Source organism: Panthera tigris, chromosome B2 (genome assembly GCF_018350195.1).
Source record: "Panthera tigris isolate Pti1 chromosome B2, P.tigris_Pti1_mat1.1, whole genome shotgun sequence".
Lineage (NCBI taxonomy): Eukaryota > Metazoa > Chordata > Mammalia > Carnivora > Felidae > Panthera > Panthera tigris.
Genome location: NC_056664.1, coordinates 32,147,192 through 32,163,540, shown reverse-complemented (window position 1 = coordinate 32,163,540; position 16,349 = coordinate 32,147,192). Strand labels below are relative to the sequence as shown.

Here is a 16,349-nt window from a genome sequence, read left to right as displayed (position 1 = left end):
CTAATAAAACCTTTATTAAAAGACAAAAAAAACAAAACAAAAAAAACTGTTCTTTATTTGATAGACCCAGGTCATACGGCACCCCTTCCCCCCACCCCCCAATAAAGCATCCCTCAGCTGCCCCATCCCCATCCCTAAACACACACACAGGATCTCGATCAGTCTTCATTTCCTGTTAGCCTGGGCCGTACCAATAACACACTGGTTCACCTGCGGACAGGGGGTTTAGACAAGATTAAAACGTTTTCAGAGTAGCCAAAAGTACAATTTTTCTCCAAGATCACCTCCCACTCCCAATATTAGGGCTGCCCTCAGAAAACACTGAAACCAAGGGCTCTGAAGGCAGGTACAGGCCTCAGTTATGGTTAGTTCTATGCCCATTGACCACACAAAGTCAAAGAGTAGGTGAAAAGGCTTGAGAAGGATGGAAGCCACACACAGGAGCAGAGAGAGATGGAGTGTCCATTTCCAGCAATTTCGTGGCCCAGAGACCCCAAGCCCTAATAAGCTAGATAAAACATGAACAACACTCATTTAGGAATCAAGGCCCCTCAGAAAAATGATCCCAAGTCTAGGGCAGGATTTGTACAAAGTGAATCTAGAATAAAGACTACTTGGGTCCTGTCTAAAGGGCACAGGAGCCAACTTAAAGGAGCTCCCACTGGGCAAAGATGGAGCAATTTGAGCATCAGAAAGAATAATGACTACAAAGGATAGATATCAATACAAAAGCATCTGTAAAATGATACTCCCCCACCCCCCATAAAAACTCACTTGGTTACCTTTGGAAGTTGCCAAGATATCAACTTCTAATACTAGAAATTGATAAAGAATCTAGCATGTATCCTTCATTTCCTATATGTGCAGAATTTCAGAGTAACCAAATAATACATGGTAAAGGAAAGAACTTTCTAGAAGAAATGTGACTACTACGTGTAGAATGGGAAAATTAAACTCCCTAATGAAATAGAAGATCTAGGTATGAACATTGATAAAATCACTAGGTGAAATCACTAGGTCAACAGGGTATTTTCAAATGGATAGATCAAGTTGATAACACCCAAATCCAATGATTGGTTTTTAATTCGTTAAAAGTAGAACAATTAGATATTTAGGTGCCTCCTGCCTCAACAAAAAGTGTATTGCACCATTTAAGTTTTCTTGTCAGGAAATGTGAGACTGATTCAAATTTAATCAAAGCCCCTAAATCTACTAGATAACAAAAATTATGGAAGAAGGAAGCAACCAGCCAAAATCCAGATTTGGTATATTCTACCAGACAAATGACCCTATTTCTTCAACAAATAAGTATCACAAAAGGTCGTGAGATTCTTACAGATTAAAATAAATTTAAGAGACAATCCAACAAAAAGAAATGAGTGGTCCTTGCTTTGATCCCAATTAGAATAAACCTAATATATAAAAGACATTTGAGACAATCAGGTGAAATTTAACAATGTAAATTGGGTATTAGAGGATAGTAAAGAGTTTATGCTTTGGCTGTTAATGATGTTGACAGAACTTTAATCAAACTTGCAAGACAGCAAAGGAAATCCTGATCAAAGCAGAAGACCAGGGCAAGGTGCCAAAGGACCTGACTACTCCCATGGGAGCAACCAATGTCCACTGGGGTAAGCCCGAGTAGAGCAGAAGGGCACGCCTGACCAGAGATCCTGAATAAAGCCAGAACCCTCAGGAAGGGAATAGCCAGAGAAAAAACTACCCTCCAGAGACCAACAGTATGGAGACCTTCTGACTTAACTCTAGTGCAGGGAGCATAAATCTCCTAGAGAATTCATGGCACGGCCCTCCTTCCACCTAATGTTTAAGTGTGTTTTGGGGCCTGAATTCACACTATTTGGAATGGTCTGAAAAAAATGTCTATTTTGGTCCAGAAAATCCCATTTCCAGGAATCTCTCCCTAGATAGATATAACTGGGGTGCCTAGGTGGCTCAGTCAGTTAGGTGTCTGACTCTTGATTTCAGCTCAGGTCATGATCTCACAGTTCATTGGTTCAAGCCTGGGGTCGGGCTCTGCGTAATAGTGAGGAGCTTGCTTGGGATTCTTTCTCTCCCTCTCTCTTTGCCTCTCCCCTGTTCATGCTTTCTCTCTCAAAATAAATAAATAAACATAAAAAAAAAAAAAAGATAGTCAGGAGCACCTGGTGGCTCAGTCAGTTAAGCGTTTGACTTCGGCTCTAGTCATGATCTCACTGTTTGTGGGTTTGAACCCCGCATCAGGCTCTGTGCTGACAGCGCAGAGCCTGGAGCCTGCTTCAGATTCTATGTCTCCCTCTCTCTGCCCCTCCCCTGCTCATGTTCTCTCTCTCTCTCTCTCTCTCTCAAAAATAAACATTAAAAAAAAAAAAAAAAAAGATGGTCAGGTATAACTAAATAAATACAAGATGACATATGTACAAGGTTAGTCAACATGGCCTTGTTTGTAATAGAAATAAAGTGGAAACAATCCAAGTGTCCAGTAGAGGGAACTGGTGGATAAACTTTGGTGCAGCCACACAACGGAGTCCTAGGCAGACATAAAAATAATGGAATGATCTCTGTGTACTAGTGGGGACTAATCTTGGGGCTGTCTTGATAAGCAAAACAAAGTACAGAACTATATACATATATATATACACACACACACACATATAGATACATATATATATACACACACATATGTATATGAGAGAGATCTTTTATATAAAAAAGAATAAGCACATTCATATTGCCTATATTTGCAAAAAGAAACACTGAAAGGATAAGTAAAATGATAAATGAGAAAAATGATAGGGCAGGTAGGGAGAAAGGGGTGGTGGTAAAACTTCATTTGTTGTATATAGCTTTTATATAGTTTTGACCTTTTAACTACCTATTTTTAAAAATTAAAGAACCCAAAAGCCAATAGTTAAAAATGAATCTAGAGAGGTAGTGCCCTGGATGCCTGACAAATGCAAATCCTTTCCAGATGAATGTGCCCTTGGCCTAAAGGACTGAAGGGTCAGAATGGAGAAGCCTGCAACCACCCAGGGGTCCTGACAGGGCCTGGGCTTGGTGGTAACTGCACCTTGGAGGCAAAGCGTAGGGAGTTGAGGGACTCGGACACGTTCTCTTCCAGGGGGGAAATGTTCACAAACATGAGCCTGTGGAGAGAAGAGAGGGGGCCAAACCCCAGCATCAGTGGCTGAGTAGAGCCTGGACCAGGTTTCCATTTTCCTACCCCTGACCCCAGCATCACAGTCTCTACCCAATGCCCCCTCCTTTCTAAATCTTATTTATTTAGGTAATCTCTACACCCAACATGGGGCTCAAACTCACGACCCCAAGATCAAGAGTCACATGCTCCTCTGACTGATCCAGCCAGGCACCCCTCCACCCAACCTCTTCTATCCGTCTGTCCCTTTCACTCACATCTTAGCGCTGCCACCCAGAGAGTTCTGCAACAGGTAGGTGAGCTTGCTGTTCCGGTAAGGCACATGGGACTCCTTGAGGGTTGAGGGGGATAGGTGATTAGGATAGGACAGGGTTCAGCATGACCAGCCCCAAACCATCCCAGGTCCCATCTGCCAACATCCCCATGCCCACCTTGTTGCTCAAGGCCATGATGACCAGCCCCAGGGTAGACAAGCTGCTGTTAATGGCTTGGGTTTCCCGAAGGCGTTCCCGCTCCCCAGGGCCAAGGGTTAAGCCAGGGTCTAGCCGCTCACTCCCAGCCAGGTCCACAAGGCTGAGGGGGGCCCCACATTGCAGGCCTCGCCCAGCGTGCTCCCCAGAGATCTGCAGCTGGAACACACTGTGACTGCGTGATGATCGCTCATTCTGGGCTGTGCGGGCCACAGCCCGGTTCTGGTGGGCCAGATGGAGCAGGGCCTCCACCTGGGGATGGGGAACAGCAAGGGGCAAAAGCAGGCAGGGAGTCAACGCATAGCTATATCAGTAGCAATGAACAAGAGTCAGCACCTGCCCTCTTGAAGCTTCCTTTCCAGCCAGTGAAGAGACAAAATAAATAAAACGCACAGAATAGCTGAGATACTAAGGAGCAAAATAAAACAGAATAAGGAGTATGTGAAAGTAGGGTGAGAGTTGCAATTTTAGACACAACGGCCAGGAACAGCTTCAGTACTTTAAACTCCTAAGGCAGCGAGGGAGCAAACCACTCTGGGAGAGGAACATTCAGGCAAAGGCCCTGCTACAAGAACGTGACTAGCAGGCTAAAGAACAGCCAGGAGGCCAGCATGGCCAGAGTGAACTGGGCAAGAGGAGTAGTAGGAGCTGAGGCCTGAGATGCAGTGGGCCGGGGCCGGAGAACACCCTGGCACACACGTCACTCCACTCCCTAGTTCTGTACGGCGGACAGATCTACCTTCCAGCCCGCCAGCCAATGCTGATGTGGCGACCCACCCGCACAACGTACCCTCCCCTCAGCCTTCGACTTTCTCCTGCTCCCTTCTGCATCGACCTGCATCTGATGCCACCCCGTTTTCCAGTCCCAGGACCCATCAGTCCTTACCTCTTTCTCACAGGAGACAGGAACATATCGGGCATTGGTGACGGTAAGCTCCTCGCTTCCTGGCCCTGCCCGGCGAATCTCACACTCGCCGCCCTGGCCCTTCCGGGTCCCGGTGGCCAGCAGGTCTCGGACAGTCTCATTATAGATCTCTACATAGCTTGCCACAAAGCTGTAGGTCCAGCCCTGGCTGCCCAGCTCCTGGGCCACGGAGAAGAGATGCCGCAGGGCCCGAGGGATCAGCCCCTCCACCTGGGGGTCTCCCCCAGGCCCACCCTCCATCGTGAAGGTCTTGCCACTGCCTGTCTGGCCGTAGGCAAAGATGCATACTGGGTAGCCATCCAGGGCTGACTGGACAAGCATGGCAATCTCCTCAAACACTTCGTCCTGTCCACTCCCTGGTGGGAAGACCCGGTCAAAGGAGAAGTCATGGCGGGTGGGGGGGGCTGGCGCCCCACTCAGGGTCCCACGACGCTCGTCAGATCGGGAGAGGCTGAGGCGGGTTGGAGGATCAGAGGGCCCACCAGGGCCAGAGGGAAACAGGAGGAAACCAGGGGGTGGGGTGGGCTCCCCTGGAAGGACAGGGCGGACCCGGCAGAACACACGGATATTGCCTTTGAGTTCCTGTAGCTGGTTGTGTAATCGCCGGCGCTCCATCTCTAGCCCATGGAGACGTTCTCCTTGCTCCACTAGTAAGGCCGCCTGGGTTGTAGCCTCCTGGCGCAGAGACGCCACCTCTGCTTGGCTGCCTGACAGAGCTGCTTCTGACGCCTGTAGCCTCCTCTGTCCAGAACGGAACGGACACAGAGGGTGAGACACAACGAGGAATAAGGACAAGTCATGATGAGGTGGGGGATGGAGGTAGGGTGGTCCCTGTTCCCAAGGACTTCAGTCTGGTAAAGAAAGAGGGAAGAAAATAGGAATCATGGTAATAGAATAGGGAGTGCTGTGGGAAGAGCCAGAAGGGGCATAAGGACAATGACATCTAAGCTGACACCCAAAAATACAGGAGTAAACCCAGGAAAAGATGGAGAACAGAAAGAACATTCTGCAGCGAGGGAAGTATATATGCAAAATGGCCTGAAGAGAAGATTGAGGCATCGGAGAAACCGCAAGGAATTCAATCTAGTTGGTGCTCACCAAGGAGTCAAATGGACATGAGAAGAGGAAGAGAGAATGCCATGGAGATTTGGTTTTATTTTTTTATTAAAAAAAATTTTTTTTAATGTTTATTTATGTTTGAGAGAGAGAGACAGGCAGAGTGTGAGAGAGGGAGGGGCAGAGAGAGGGAGAAACAGAACTTGAAGCAGGCTCCAGGCTCTGAGCTGTCAGCACAGAACCCAATGCGGGGCTTGAACTCACAAACCGTGAGATTATGACCTGAGCCAAAGTCGGACGCTTAACTGACTGAGCCACCCAGGTGCCCTGGAGATTTGGTTTTAAATGTTTATTTATTTTGGGGACACCTGGCTGGCTCAGTCAGTTAAGCGTCCAACTTTGTCTCAAGTCGTGATCTCGCGGTCCGTGGGGTTGAGCCCCGTGTCAGGCTCTGTGCTGACCTCTCAGAGCCTGAAGCCTGCTTTGGGTTCTGTGTCTCCCTCTCTTTCTGCCCCTCCCCAGCTCACACTGTGTGTGTGTGTGTGTGTGTGTGTGTGTGTGTGTGTGTGTGTGTCTCAAAAATAAACATAAAAAGAAACTTTTTTAAATGTTTATTTTTGAGAGAGAGGAAGAGAGAGAAGCAGAGAGAGAGGGACAAAGGATCTGAAGCAGGCTCTGCGCTGACAGCAGAAAGCCTGATGCAGGGCTCGAACTCACGAACTGTGAGATCATGTCCTGAGCTGAAGTTGGGCACTCAACTGACTGGGCTACCCAAGCACCCTGACTTTTTTAAAAAAAATTTTTTTTAAGTTTATTTATTTTTGAGAGAGACAGGGACAGCAGAGTTGGGGGAGGGGCAGAGAGAGAGGGAGAGAGGGAGAATCCCAAGCAGGCTTAGTGCTGTCGGGGCTTGAACTCCCAAAACTGTGAGATCATGACCTGAGCTGAAACCAAAAGTCGGACACTTAACCGACTCAGCCACCCAGGCACCCCACGATTATTATTATTATTTTAAGTAGGCTTCATGCCCAGCACAGCCCAACGCAGGGCTTGAACTCACGACCCAGAGATCAAGACCTGAGCCGAGATCAAGAGTCAGATGCCTAACCGACTGAGCCACCCAGGCACCCCTGACATGGAGACTTTTGATCAGGAAAGAAAGAGAGAAAGACAGAGGGGGAGACAGAGGATGAAGGGAGACACAGATCCAGGTGGGAGCTATGAAAGCAAGAAGGACAGGGAGAAGCAGGGCAGAAATAAGACACAGTCAGGGGTGGGCTGGGGTGGAGGTTAGAGGACAGACGTGTACTGCCAAAGAAAGGCAGGCAGGGACCCTAAGCCCAAAGAGACTTCAGGGTAACCCAGAAAGAAGGGTTAGCATTTGGTGAGAAGGTGGTCCTTACCTCCTGCTCCTCCAGCCGGGCGGCCAGTCCCCTTCGCTCCTCCTGCAACCCCAACTGTTCTTTCTGGAGCTCTTGCACCAAGCCCTGCTGTGTGCCCAGCTGCTCTTCTAGCTCCAGGACACGGGCCCTTAGGTTCCCCAATTCCTGTTGGCCCTGCTCGGCCTGGGCCTGCACCCTGGCCAACTCCCCTTCCAGTGTCCTGCATTCTGCCCCCAGGGACTTGGCCTGTTGTTGGGCCTCCCGGAGCTGGTCCTGTAGCTGTTGGTTCTCCTGGTCCAATGTCTGAGTCCTCTCACGACAGCATTTCAGCTCTGCATTTAGGTCACATAACTGACCCTTTAAGTCCCAGGCCGGACGTTTGGTGGGTTTCCTCCCTCCCAGCACGGGAGCAGCCGCTAACATGGCACAGAAAGGGCAGGGTCAGGGAGGCCTTGGCTTTCTGCCTCTCCTCCCTCCTAGGCTTTAAGGCCTCCACACATCCTGCTATATCTCTTTTCCCTCCAGACAGGGAGGAGACCAGATGGATGTTTTGGGGTACTCATCATCTCCTCTCTTCCCTGTCCCAGCCCCTCACCTAGTGGTTATGTTTGTCACCTACCTCCAGGCTTCTGGGCGGGAGCAGCAGGGCCTGGTTTCTGATTCTTCAGCACTAGAGAATTGGGGAGTTAACATACGGAATCAGCACGGGGGTCCTTTACACACCCTCCCTTTACACACACCCCAAATCTCTTCTCAGCCCCAGCTCTGAAGCACTACTACCTGTGGCAACAGCTGTGGAACATCGGGGTCCCGTCTTCTTGGGAACTTTTGGAGCTGTCAGGAGATGGGGGAGAGGAAAAAGAACAACCAGTCTCAGGATGGTGTGAACTCTGGCTGGGCCAGGGGCAGAGGAGTTGCGTTTTCTGAGGATTAGAAATAAGACAGCTTCCCTCTTCCCTGAAGTGTGGCCAGCTTCTAAAGGTATCCTTCCCAGGACCAGGAATTACACAATACCCCAAGAAAAAGTTGGACCAAGATAAGCAAAAAAAGAACACGGGGCAGAACCACATGTCAAGTATGCTACCATTTATGTAAAAAATATTGGAGACATGTCCATGATAGAACACCCCTGGAAGGACATACAGTTGCTCCTGGGGAAGGGACCTGGTGGCTGGGGGACAGAGGTAGGAGGGAGACTTTTCACTGTATAATGACTTCTGTGCCTTTGGAATTTTGAAACAAGTGAAACATATTACCTATTCAAAATATGCTAAAATTGAAAGAAATCTGAAGAGCACTGGACTTCCATTCCCTTGGTTTCTGTTCACCCCTAGAGCCCACCTGTGGTCTGGCCTTGTGTCTGTGCCACTGTGGTGAGGGCTGGTGCTCTGGGGCGGGATGTGGCAATTTTGGTCACTGTGTCCAGGCCTCGTGTCCTTTTCTGGAGAAAGACAAGAATGGGGTCCATTTACTCTCCCTGATTGAGTTAGACACGCACACTCTCTGTCCCTCTCTCTCACACACACATACACGTACATGTACATGTAAAGCTTTCCAAACCCAGCTTACCTTCTCAGGCTCCAAGGCATCCTCCATCTGGTCAGGCCCCCTCTTAAACCTGGTTCCCGGAAGAGGCAGCCGAGAAGGAGCCTTGACCGGGGGTCTTTTTAGCTGTATGTTCCCCCTCACTTCCAACAAGGGGGACCTCTGTTGGGAAAAGAGAGAAGCTTTAGACAACTCCCTGGAGCCCAAATGTCCCAAGAACTCCCCTTCTTGGCCCCCCCACCCAAACTCTTAACCACCAACAAGCACTGAGTACCTCTTGGGCACAAACTGGGGCCCACAGATTATGTGCCAGCCAAAAGGCAAAGAGAGAAGTGGGACATAATGCAAAAGTGGGAGAAATCTCTAAGGGAAAAGCTGGACAGACGACGCTAAACTTCAGCTAACTTTAAGGGTAGTTACTTAAATAAGCAGAAAGAAATGGACATTGTTTTCAGAAGGCAAAACCTCAAACACGCACATGATATGGCTGGGAGACCACCGGGCTCTTTGAGCTAGAATGGAGAATCATAAGGGAGAGAGTGGAAGAAAGATAAGGCTGAAGACTAGATGGGAGGAGCAGGTAACATTTTAGAAATTGTTTTAAATACTTCATCTGTATCAGCTTCTTAATCCTTACAGCAGCCCACTGAGAAGTGCTATTATTAGCCTCATTTTGCAGATGAGAGAAGGAAGGCACTGAGAGGGAAAATAGCTTGTCTAAGGTCATCAGCCAGTGAAGGGCAGAGCCAGGGTTAGAATCTACACAGTCTGGTTCCGGAGGCCATGTTTTTAACTGCTAGGGCTGTGATGCCAGGCCTAGGGAAGAGTTTCGTCTTTAGCCTTGCATATGTGGAGAACCAGATACAGCTTCTGATTGGGCATGTGAAAAATATACAAAAGAGTCTATTTATAAAAAATAATGAGGTTGACTTGCATGGAGAAGACTCAGAAGTCGCATGACCCAGTTTGGAGACCACCAGAGTCAGGTAAAAGGTGGGGACGGTGGGAAAGAAAGAGAGTGCCTCTCCAAAGCATCTCAATTCAGTGTCTGGGGATTATGTCCACTCCATGGCTACTCCTGTCTAGGGTGACCAACCATTCTGGTTTGCCCAGGACTAAAGGGTTTCTGAGGACACAGAACGTTTCTGTGCTAAACACAGGTCCTTCCTATGCAAACCCTACTCCTACCCCACGATCAGGAGAACGCCACGTATACAGAACAACTTCTGATCTTCATGAGAGTTAACTTTTATTTACTATTATTTTATTTTATTATTTCATTTCATTTCATCTCATCTCATTTCATTTCATTTTTGAGAGCAAGAGACTGAGCGTGAGTGGGGGAAGGAGCAGAGAGAGAGGGAGATACAGAATCTGAATCAGGCTCCAGGCTCTGAGCTGTCAGCACAGGGTCCACGCGGGGCTTGAACCCACAAACCGTGAGATCATGACCTGAGCCAAAGTCGGACACCTAACCGACAGAGCCACCCAGCCACCCCAGAAGAGTTAACTTTTACTTCCAAGGCGTCTTCTCTGTCTTTCAGCTTACTTCATTCACTCGATATTTACCTAGTGCCTGTTATGTGCCAGGAAATGATCTGGGTTTGGGAGTAACCAAACCACCAGATGTGGTCCCTGCCCTCAAAATGCTCATAGAAAATGGTGAAGAGAAACATTTAAAGAGAGCATTAAAACTTTACTGAGTGCTATCATAAAAAGTGCCCAGGGGAGGGGATGGGCATATAGTTCAGATGGGGAGAGTGTCAGAGAACACTTCTAAAAACTCTTTTTAGGCAAAAACCTTGAGGATGAGTTGGCCTGATGGCTTGGGCCAAGGACGAGCATCCTAGGCAGAAAGCAAGGAAGGGGGTGCACACAAGGAATGTCAGGTTATTGTGTTCAGCTGACACATGGAGTGTGCACAGAAAGTGGGGAGGTGAAGGCAAGGATTATGGCAGTTGGCATGCCATGATAAGGACGACAAGTGTTTACTGAAGGCAAGAGGGACCCTGATGATTTTTAATCGGGAAACTAATATGACTAGATTTGTACCAGAAAAGCAAGTGAAGCAATGTGAAGAATGAATGGAAGCAGAAGATGAGGGCTATGACAGGCAGAGAGAATGCATCACTCCTTTCGTCCTTCATTCAACAAGGATTTGTGGCACTCAGATTTTTTGCAAGACTGCTCTGTACCAGACGTTGTTTTAGAAGCTGGGGTAAGAGTAATGGACAAAATCCCTGCCCTCCCAGAGCTTACTTTCTAGGGCAGCCTTTCCAAACTGGAGTACAAGATAATTAAGCTCTAAAAAAACAATCCACTTTCTTAACTCTCCCAAGGAAATACACATCTCTCAGTATTCCGGATGCAACAGAGAGAAGTTAATCATTAGATGTAAAGAATGCACTGGGGCAAGAGCTTAATTTTCATAGAAGTCAGTCGAGAAGCGCTGTTTTAGGAGATTAAGGGCTAAAAAGAAATGCATCTGAGAGAGGCCACCCTCTCTTGGGTTCCCCCTCTCTCATGGAAGGTTCTCCTCATTTCTCCAAACTTGAATGGTGGTCTTTCTGTTCTCAGTGGGAATGAAAAGGAGGGGCTGGCTTACTGGAAACCAAGTATTGACCTAACTAGGAGCTGGCTTGGCAGTGAGGGAGATGGGGGAAACCGGGACACCAAGATGCCTGTCATGGTTCCAACAACCAAGAGAACAAGAGGAAGGGCTGGTTTTCTTTTGTCTTTTAATTAAGCTTTTCATTTAAAAATCATTGCAGATTCAGGGGTGCATGGGTGGCTCAGGTGGTTGAACATCCAACTCTTGATTTCTACTCAGGTCCTGATCTCGGCGTTCATGAGACTGAGCCCCACATAGGGCTCTGCGCTGACAGCACGAAGCCTGCTTGGGATTCTCTCTCTCCCTCTCTCTCTGCCCTCCCCACTTGCACTCTGTCCCTCTCTCAAAACAAATAAACATTAAAAAAAAAATCACTGCAGATTCACATAAAGTTGTAAGAAACATCACGGAGAATGTGATATATTCAAGGATGTTCACAGAGCCAGCCAGGTGCACCTCAATACATTTTTAAAGGAATGAAATTTGATGTCTACCAGCAGGGGAATACTTAAATAAACTGATATATCCAAACCATTGGCTTCTATACAAATAAAAAGCCCCCACCCCAAAAAAAGGAGGTGTCATTTTTTGTTCTGTTGCCTACAGAAATGTACGTATACAAAGAATGTTTTTTAATCAATTTAGATTAATCAAATGTATTTTTTTTATCTTTTTTTTTAAGTTTATTTTTCTCAGAGAGTGTGCACAAGAACAGGGAGGGGCAGAGAGAGAGAGAATTCCAAGCAGGCTCTGCACAGTCAGCGCAGAGCCTGATGCAGGGCTCAATCCCACCCATTGTGAGATCATGACCTGAGCCAAAATCAAGAGTCGGATGCCCAACCAACGGAGCCACCCAGATGCCCCCAAATGTAGTGTTAAAACCAAAGTTTTCTTTAAGTATTCCAAGGCTACACACTGAATTTTGTTATAACCAATGCCCTTTGTTCTCTCTACACTGCCACAATGGATCTACTAAAGACTTAACTCCCCGGAATTTGTGTGGGCTCTGAAAAATGTATTCAAAGGTTTATTTATTAAGGAAAACTCTAAAGAGTTTAGTGTTTATTTTTCTTCCGTCTATAATATAAAGCCAGGCACAATGACTCCCAACTTTCCACAATGAGAAGCATAAGAGAAATGTTTCCCCTCAACGTGCACATCAGATCCTACTCTCCTCATCTACTAAGTAAGAGCCCTACCAATCCTTCCTTTTCTCCTCTACACCATCGGCTTTTCACTCCACTGGATCATTCCTACCTGCTACAACACATGCTATTGTTGTAAAGAGTTTCTTGACTCTACTTTCCCTGCTAGTATTTTCTTTGTTGCCCTTTGCAGCAAAACTCAAAAGTGCTATCTACGTAGCATTCACTATGTCCAGATTCTCTCCTAAACCCATCCCAATCAGGCCTTCACTCTCCCCATTTCACCAGAACCACTCTCCTCAAGGTCACAAGGTCACTCTCCTCATGTTGCTAAGTCAACTCTGCATCTTCCCTTTCCTTGACCCATCAGCAGCATTTGATACAACTACTCACTCCCTCTTCCTTAATACACTTCCTTCATTTAGCTTCCAGGAGACCATCCTCCTCTTGGGTTCCCCATCTCTCATGGAAGGTTCTCCTCATCTCTACAAACTTTAATGGTGGTCTTTCTATTCTCTATCCACATTCCAGTCCACTCTCACGGCTTTAAATACCATCCATATACTGACCACTCCTAGATTTATATCTCCAGCCCAGACCTTGCTCCTGAACTTCTATGCAACTGTCTCCTCAATGTGTCCACTTGAAGTCTAATAAATATGCCAAACTTACATCCAAACTCACCTCCTAACATCCAAACCCCCTTCAAACTCACTCCTCTTACAGCTTTGTCCATCTTAGTCAATATAATTACATCTTCCAGTTGTTCAAGCCAAAAAACCCCAAGGCCTCCCATTTTATTACATTCCATATCTAATGCCAGCAAAGGATGACAGAATCTGACCATGTGTTACTCTTTCCACTGCTACTACCCTGATCCATGTCACCATTATCTCTCAGGTTATCACTTGCCACTGGTTATCAACTGGGGGTGATTTTACTCCCGACAGGACATTTGGCAACGTCTGGAGACAATTTGTCATTGATTAGGTGGGAGCTGCTACCAACATCTAGTAGGTAGAGGCCAGGAACACTGAGAACATCAGACGATGTACAGGACAGCCCCCCACAGTAAAAATGTCAGTAGTACAGAAGTTGAGAAAAGCTGCTGTATTCCTCACAGTTCTCCTTGTTTCTATCCTGACCCCCTACCTCTACGCTCAATGTGGCAGCCAGTGACCCGCTTAAAATGTAACACAGATCTTATCTCTGCTTAAAATCATCCAATGATTTCCCATCTCTCTCAGAGTAAAAGTCAAAGCCCTCACAATGGTTCCTACAAGAAGCAGTGGGGTCAACAATCCCACTCTCCATTATCTGACTTCCCTTCCAACAACTTGCCCCCTCGCTCACTCCATTTTAGCTTTGTTTTACAATTCTTTAGGACTTGGCTCTAGTAGATTTCCTCGGCCTGGATTGCTCTTCCTTCAATATCCACTAGCCTTTGTCCCTCACTTCCTTTAAAGCCTTTATTCAAGGCTCACCTTCTTAATAATGGAGCTTACCAAGACCATTCTATTTAATACTCCATCCTGACAGTTGGCCTCCCCTCCTCCCTCTTAATCTGCTCAGATTTTTCCTTTTCTCCATTGAATTTAACACTTTTTTAAAAGTTTATCTTTGAGAGAGAGCGTGCACGTGCAAAAGTCAGGGAGAGGGGCAGAAAGAGAGAGAGAGAAAACCCCAAGCCCCACATGGGGCTTGATCCCACAAACCATGAGATCATGACCTGAGCCAAAATCAAGAGTCTGGATGCTTAACTGACTGAGTCATCCAGGTGCCCCCAGCACTTATCACTTTCTAAGAGAGTTATATAACTTATGACATATTTCCTGTCTCCCCATAAAATAACAGCTTTCCATAGAACAACATCTATAGAGATGACAGGGATTTGTCTTGTTTATTGCTGCATCCCAAGTATCTACAACTGGGCATGGTACATAATAGGTGCTCAGTAAATATTCTACGCATACATATGAGAAGGCTTCTACTATTTTTCGCTGTCACATCATACTGCTCTGCTCTTTAGTTGTCAGGACACAAAGAGTATCTCTTCAGGTTGAAACTTGACTCTGGAAAAATCTGAATGTGAAATACTAACAAACAGAGCATCCAGGGAGGAGCCTTTTTCTGGCACCAAAAGTCAGTACACTCTGGCTGTCACACATCTTTCTCCACTGGACAGGGGAGGCTGAAGATGGTTGTGGGGTGCAGTGGCACTGATAAGAGAAGAAACTAAGTCAACCAGCCTCAGGGGGCAGAGATCGCTGTAAAATCTGGGGAAGGAAAGAGAATGAGTCCTTCAGTTCAGATTACCCTATTCCCTCTATCCCCTTTCTACACTCCGAAGCGAAGGCAACCAGGAGAGGACAGGAAAGAACACCAGCAGGGATTTGGCCTCAGGCACCATTCCCCCAGAGGTAAACGGAATCTCAGGACTCTGCCTTCTCAATCACGGACTGCAATCGTCGGTACGAATGGAGAAGTGGGTACCAGTCAGACAATCCTGAGAATTCGAAACGGGAAATCCTGGAGACACGAAAGCGAGGAAAGGTGTTTTGAGACTCCCTGAAATTGGAGGAGGGCAGGCAGACGTACACTCAGACTTTCTGGGGCTGCTCCCTGCCTTCTCCCTCCCTCACCCCTTTCCAATGCGTGGGGACGCGCGGACCTTCGCCTTCCAAGCCGGCAGGACCAAGGCCGGCCGGGAGCCAAGGGCTCGTCAGCATCGGGGGCAGGAGATCCAAGGCGGCTCTTACTCACCTGCGGCTCCATGTCCAGCACCGTGCCGCACGTGCCAGGGGACCACAATAGAAGAGGACAGGGCGCCGGGACTCCTGGGACCCACGTTCTCTCGCCAGCTCGCGACACAAGGGACGCGCGCTCCGGAATCCAGCGATTACCAGCCTAGCGCCACACCCGCCACTTTTGAATTCCAACCGCCGCTACCCTTCTCACCTCCCTCCGCACTCAGGGGCCAATCGTCGCCGTCGCCACAGCCGAGGGCCAATCGCAGCGCCCTCCGCCTCCCGAGGCCACACCCCGCCAAGCCGGCACCTTGTCCTTCCTGCTTCGCAGGCCTGGGGAGGCCGCCTGGTTAGTCACGCTTCCGGCTCCACTTCCACCTCTCTTACCCACCCCTCCTCTAGCAGTAGTTCCTCTGGGCTTCCGGTCGGCCCGTAGCCGCAGGGCTTTAAGTCGGAAAATGCCTGGAACGCGCCGCTCGAACGTAGCTGGTGTGGGGGCAAACCGCTGGAGGGAAGGAATCACGCGTGCGCAAACGAGGACCCGTTTAGGGCGAGGGACGAGACGAGCTCCCCCTAGCGACTGCAGCAGGGAGCGCACTAGTTAACCCCTACTGGATAGTTGTGATTGCGGTTGGTTGCGCGGCGTTTTCGAGTGGGAGCTGGATCCCTCCCGCGAATGTGAGGGTGGCTGCATCTGCCCCTTCCCCAGTCATTTTTGTCATTTTTCACCAAGCTTAGGGACCGTGGGTGCAACTTGGCGCTCCATGGGAGCCCGACGGTGGGGATTCGAGGTTCAGAGTAGTTTTCTCTGCAGTCCCCCTCTTCACCCTACCTCCTCGGTACCTGGGCGCTAATACTGGAGCTGGCTTAGGAGCCTCGAACCCACAGAGGGCATACTGCTTACATTATGGAGTATTTTATGCTTTTCAGGCTGTCTGCACGTGCATTGTCTCTTAATCGCTAAATTCATTGAGCTCTTACTACGTGTCAACCGTTTTTGCATCTCTTATCTGCAAGCTGGACGAAGGAGACGAGGCTTAGGAAGGTTAAGTAACAAGTTCAAGATCATACTGCTGATTAGGAGTGGATCTGGATTCCTTTAGCTTCAAAGTCCAAGCTATCCGTTACCTCACACTACCTCTAACAACCTTTGTGTCGAGAACAACCAAACCTTACCTGTGAGTAATTTGCAGAGTGATTCTACAGCGTGTATTCATCTGAGTTCCCAACGAACCTGGAGATAGGCAGGACAGGAAATTTGATGAGACTGAAAGGCACAGGGAAATCTGTCTTGGTGCATTTTGGGGAATCAAG

The 16,349-nt window shown here is 47.9% G+C and overlaps 1 protein-coding gene across 4 annotated transcripts; it reads right to left on the bottom strand.

Moving 5' to 3' along the window:
- Positions 1-117: 117 nt before the first annotated feature.
- Positions 118-15,462, bottom strand: KIFC1 (kinesin family member C1). 4 transcript variants are annotated; one of them, XM_042986122.1, is made up of 12 exons: positions 15,247-15,462; positions 14,390-14,564; positions 8,557-8,694; positions 8,329-8,428; positions 7,768-7,821; positions 7,607-7,657; positions 7,009-7,403; positions 4,511-5,290; positions 3,586-3,876; positions 3,412-3,485; positions 3,068-3,143; positions 118-210 (listed from the first exon to the last, which is right to left on the bottom strand). In XM_042986122.1, exons 3-12 carry the CDS (start codon positions 8,581-8,583, stop codon positions 166-168), a joined length of 1,893 nt encoding a protein of 630 aa, XP_042842056.1. In that variant the 5' UTR covers positions 8,584-8,694; positions 14,390-14,564; positions 15,247-15,462; the 3' UTR covers positions 118-165. The 4 variants fall into 4 exon arrangements, with proteins under 4 accessions (XP_042842056.1, XP_042842055.1, XP_042842054.1 ...); XM_042986121.1 differs by lacking the exons at positions 14,390-14,564; positions 15,247-15,462 and adding exons at positions 14,782-14,817; positions 15,052-15,232; XM_042986120.1 differs by lacking the exon at positions 14,390-14,564.
- Between the last annotated feature and the right edge of the window lie 887 nt (positions 15,463-16,349).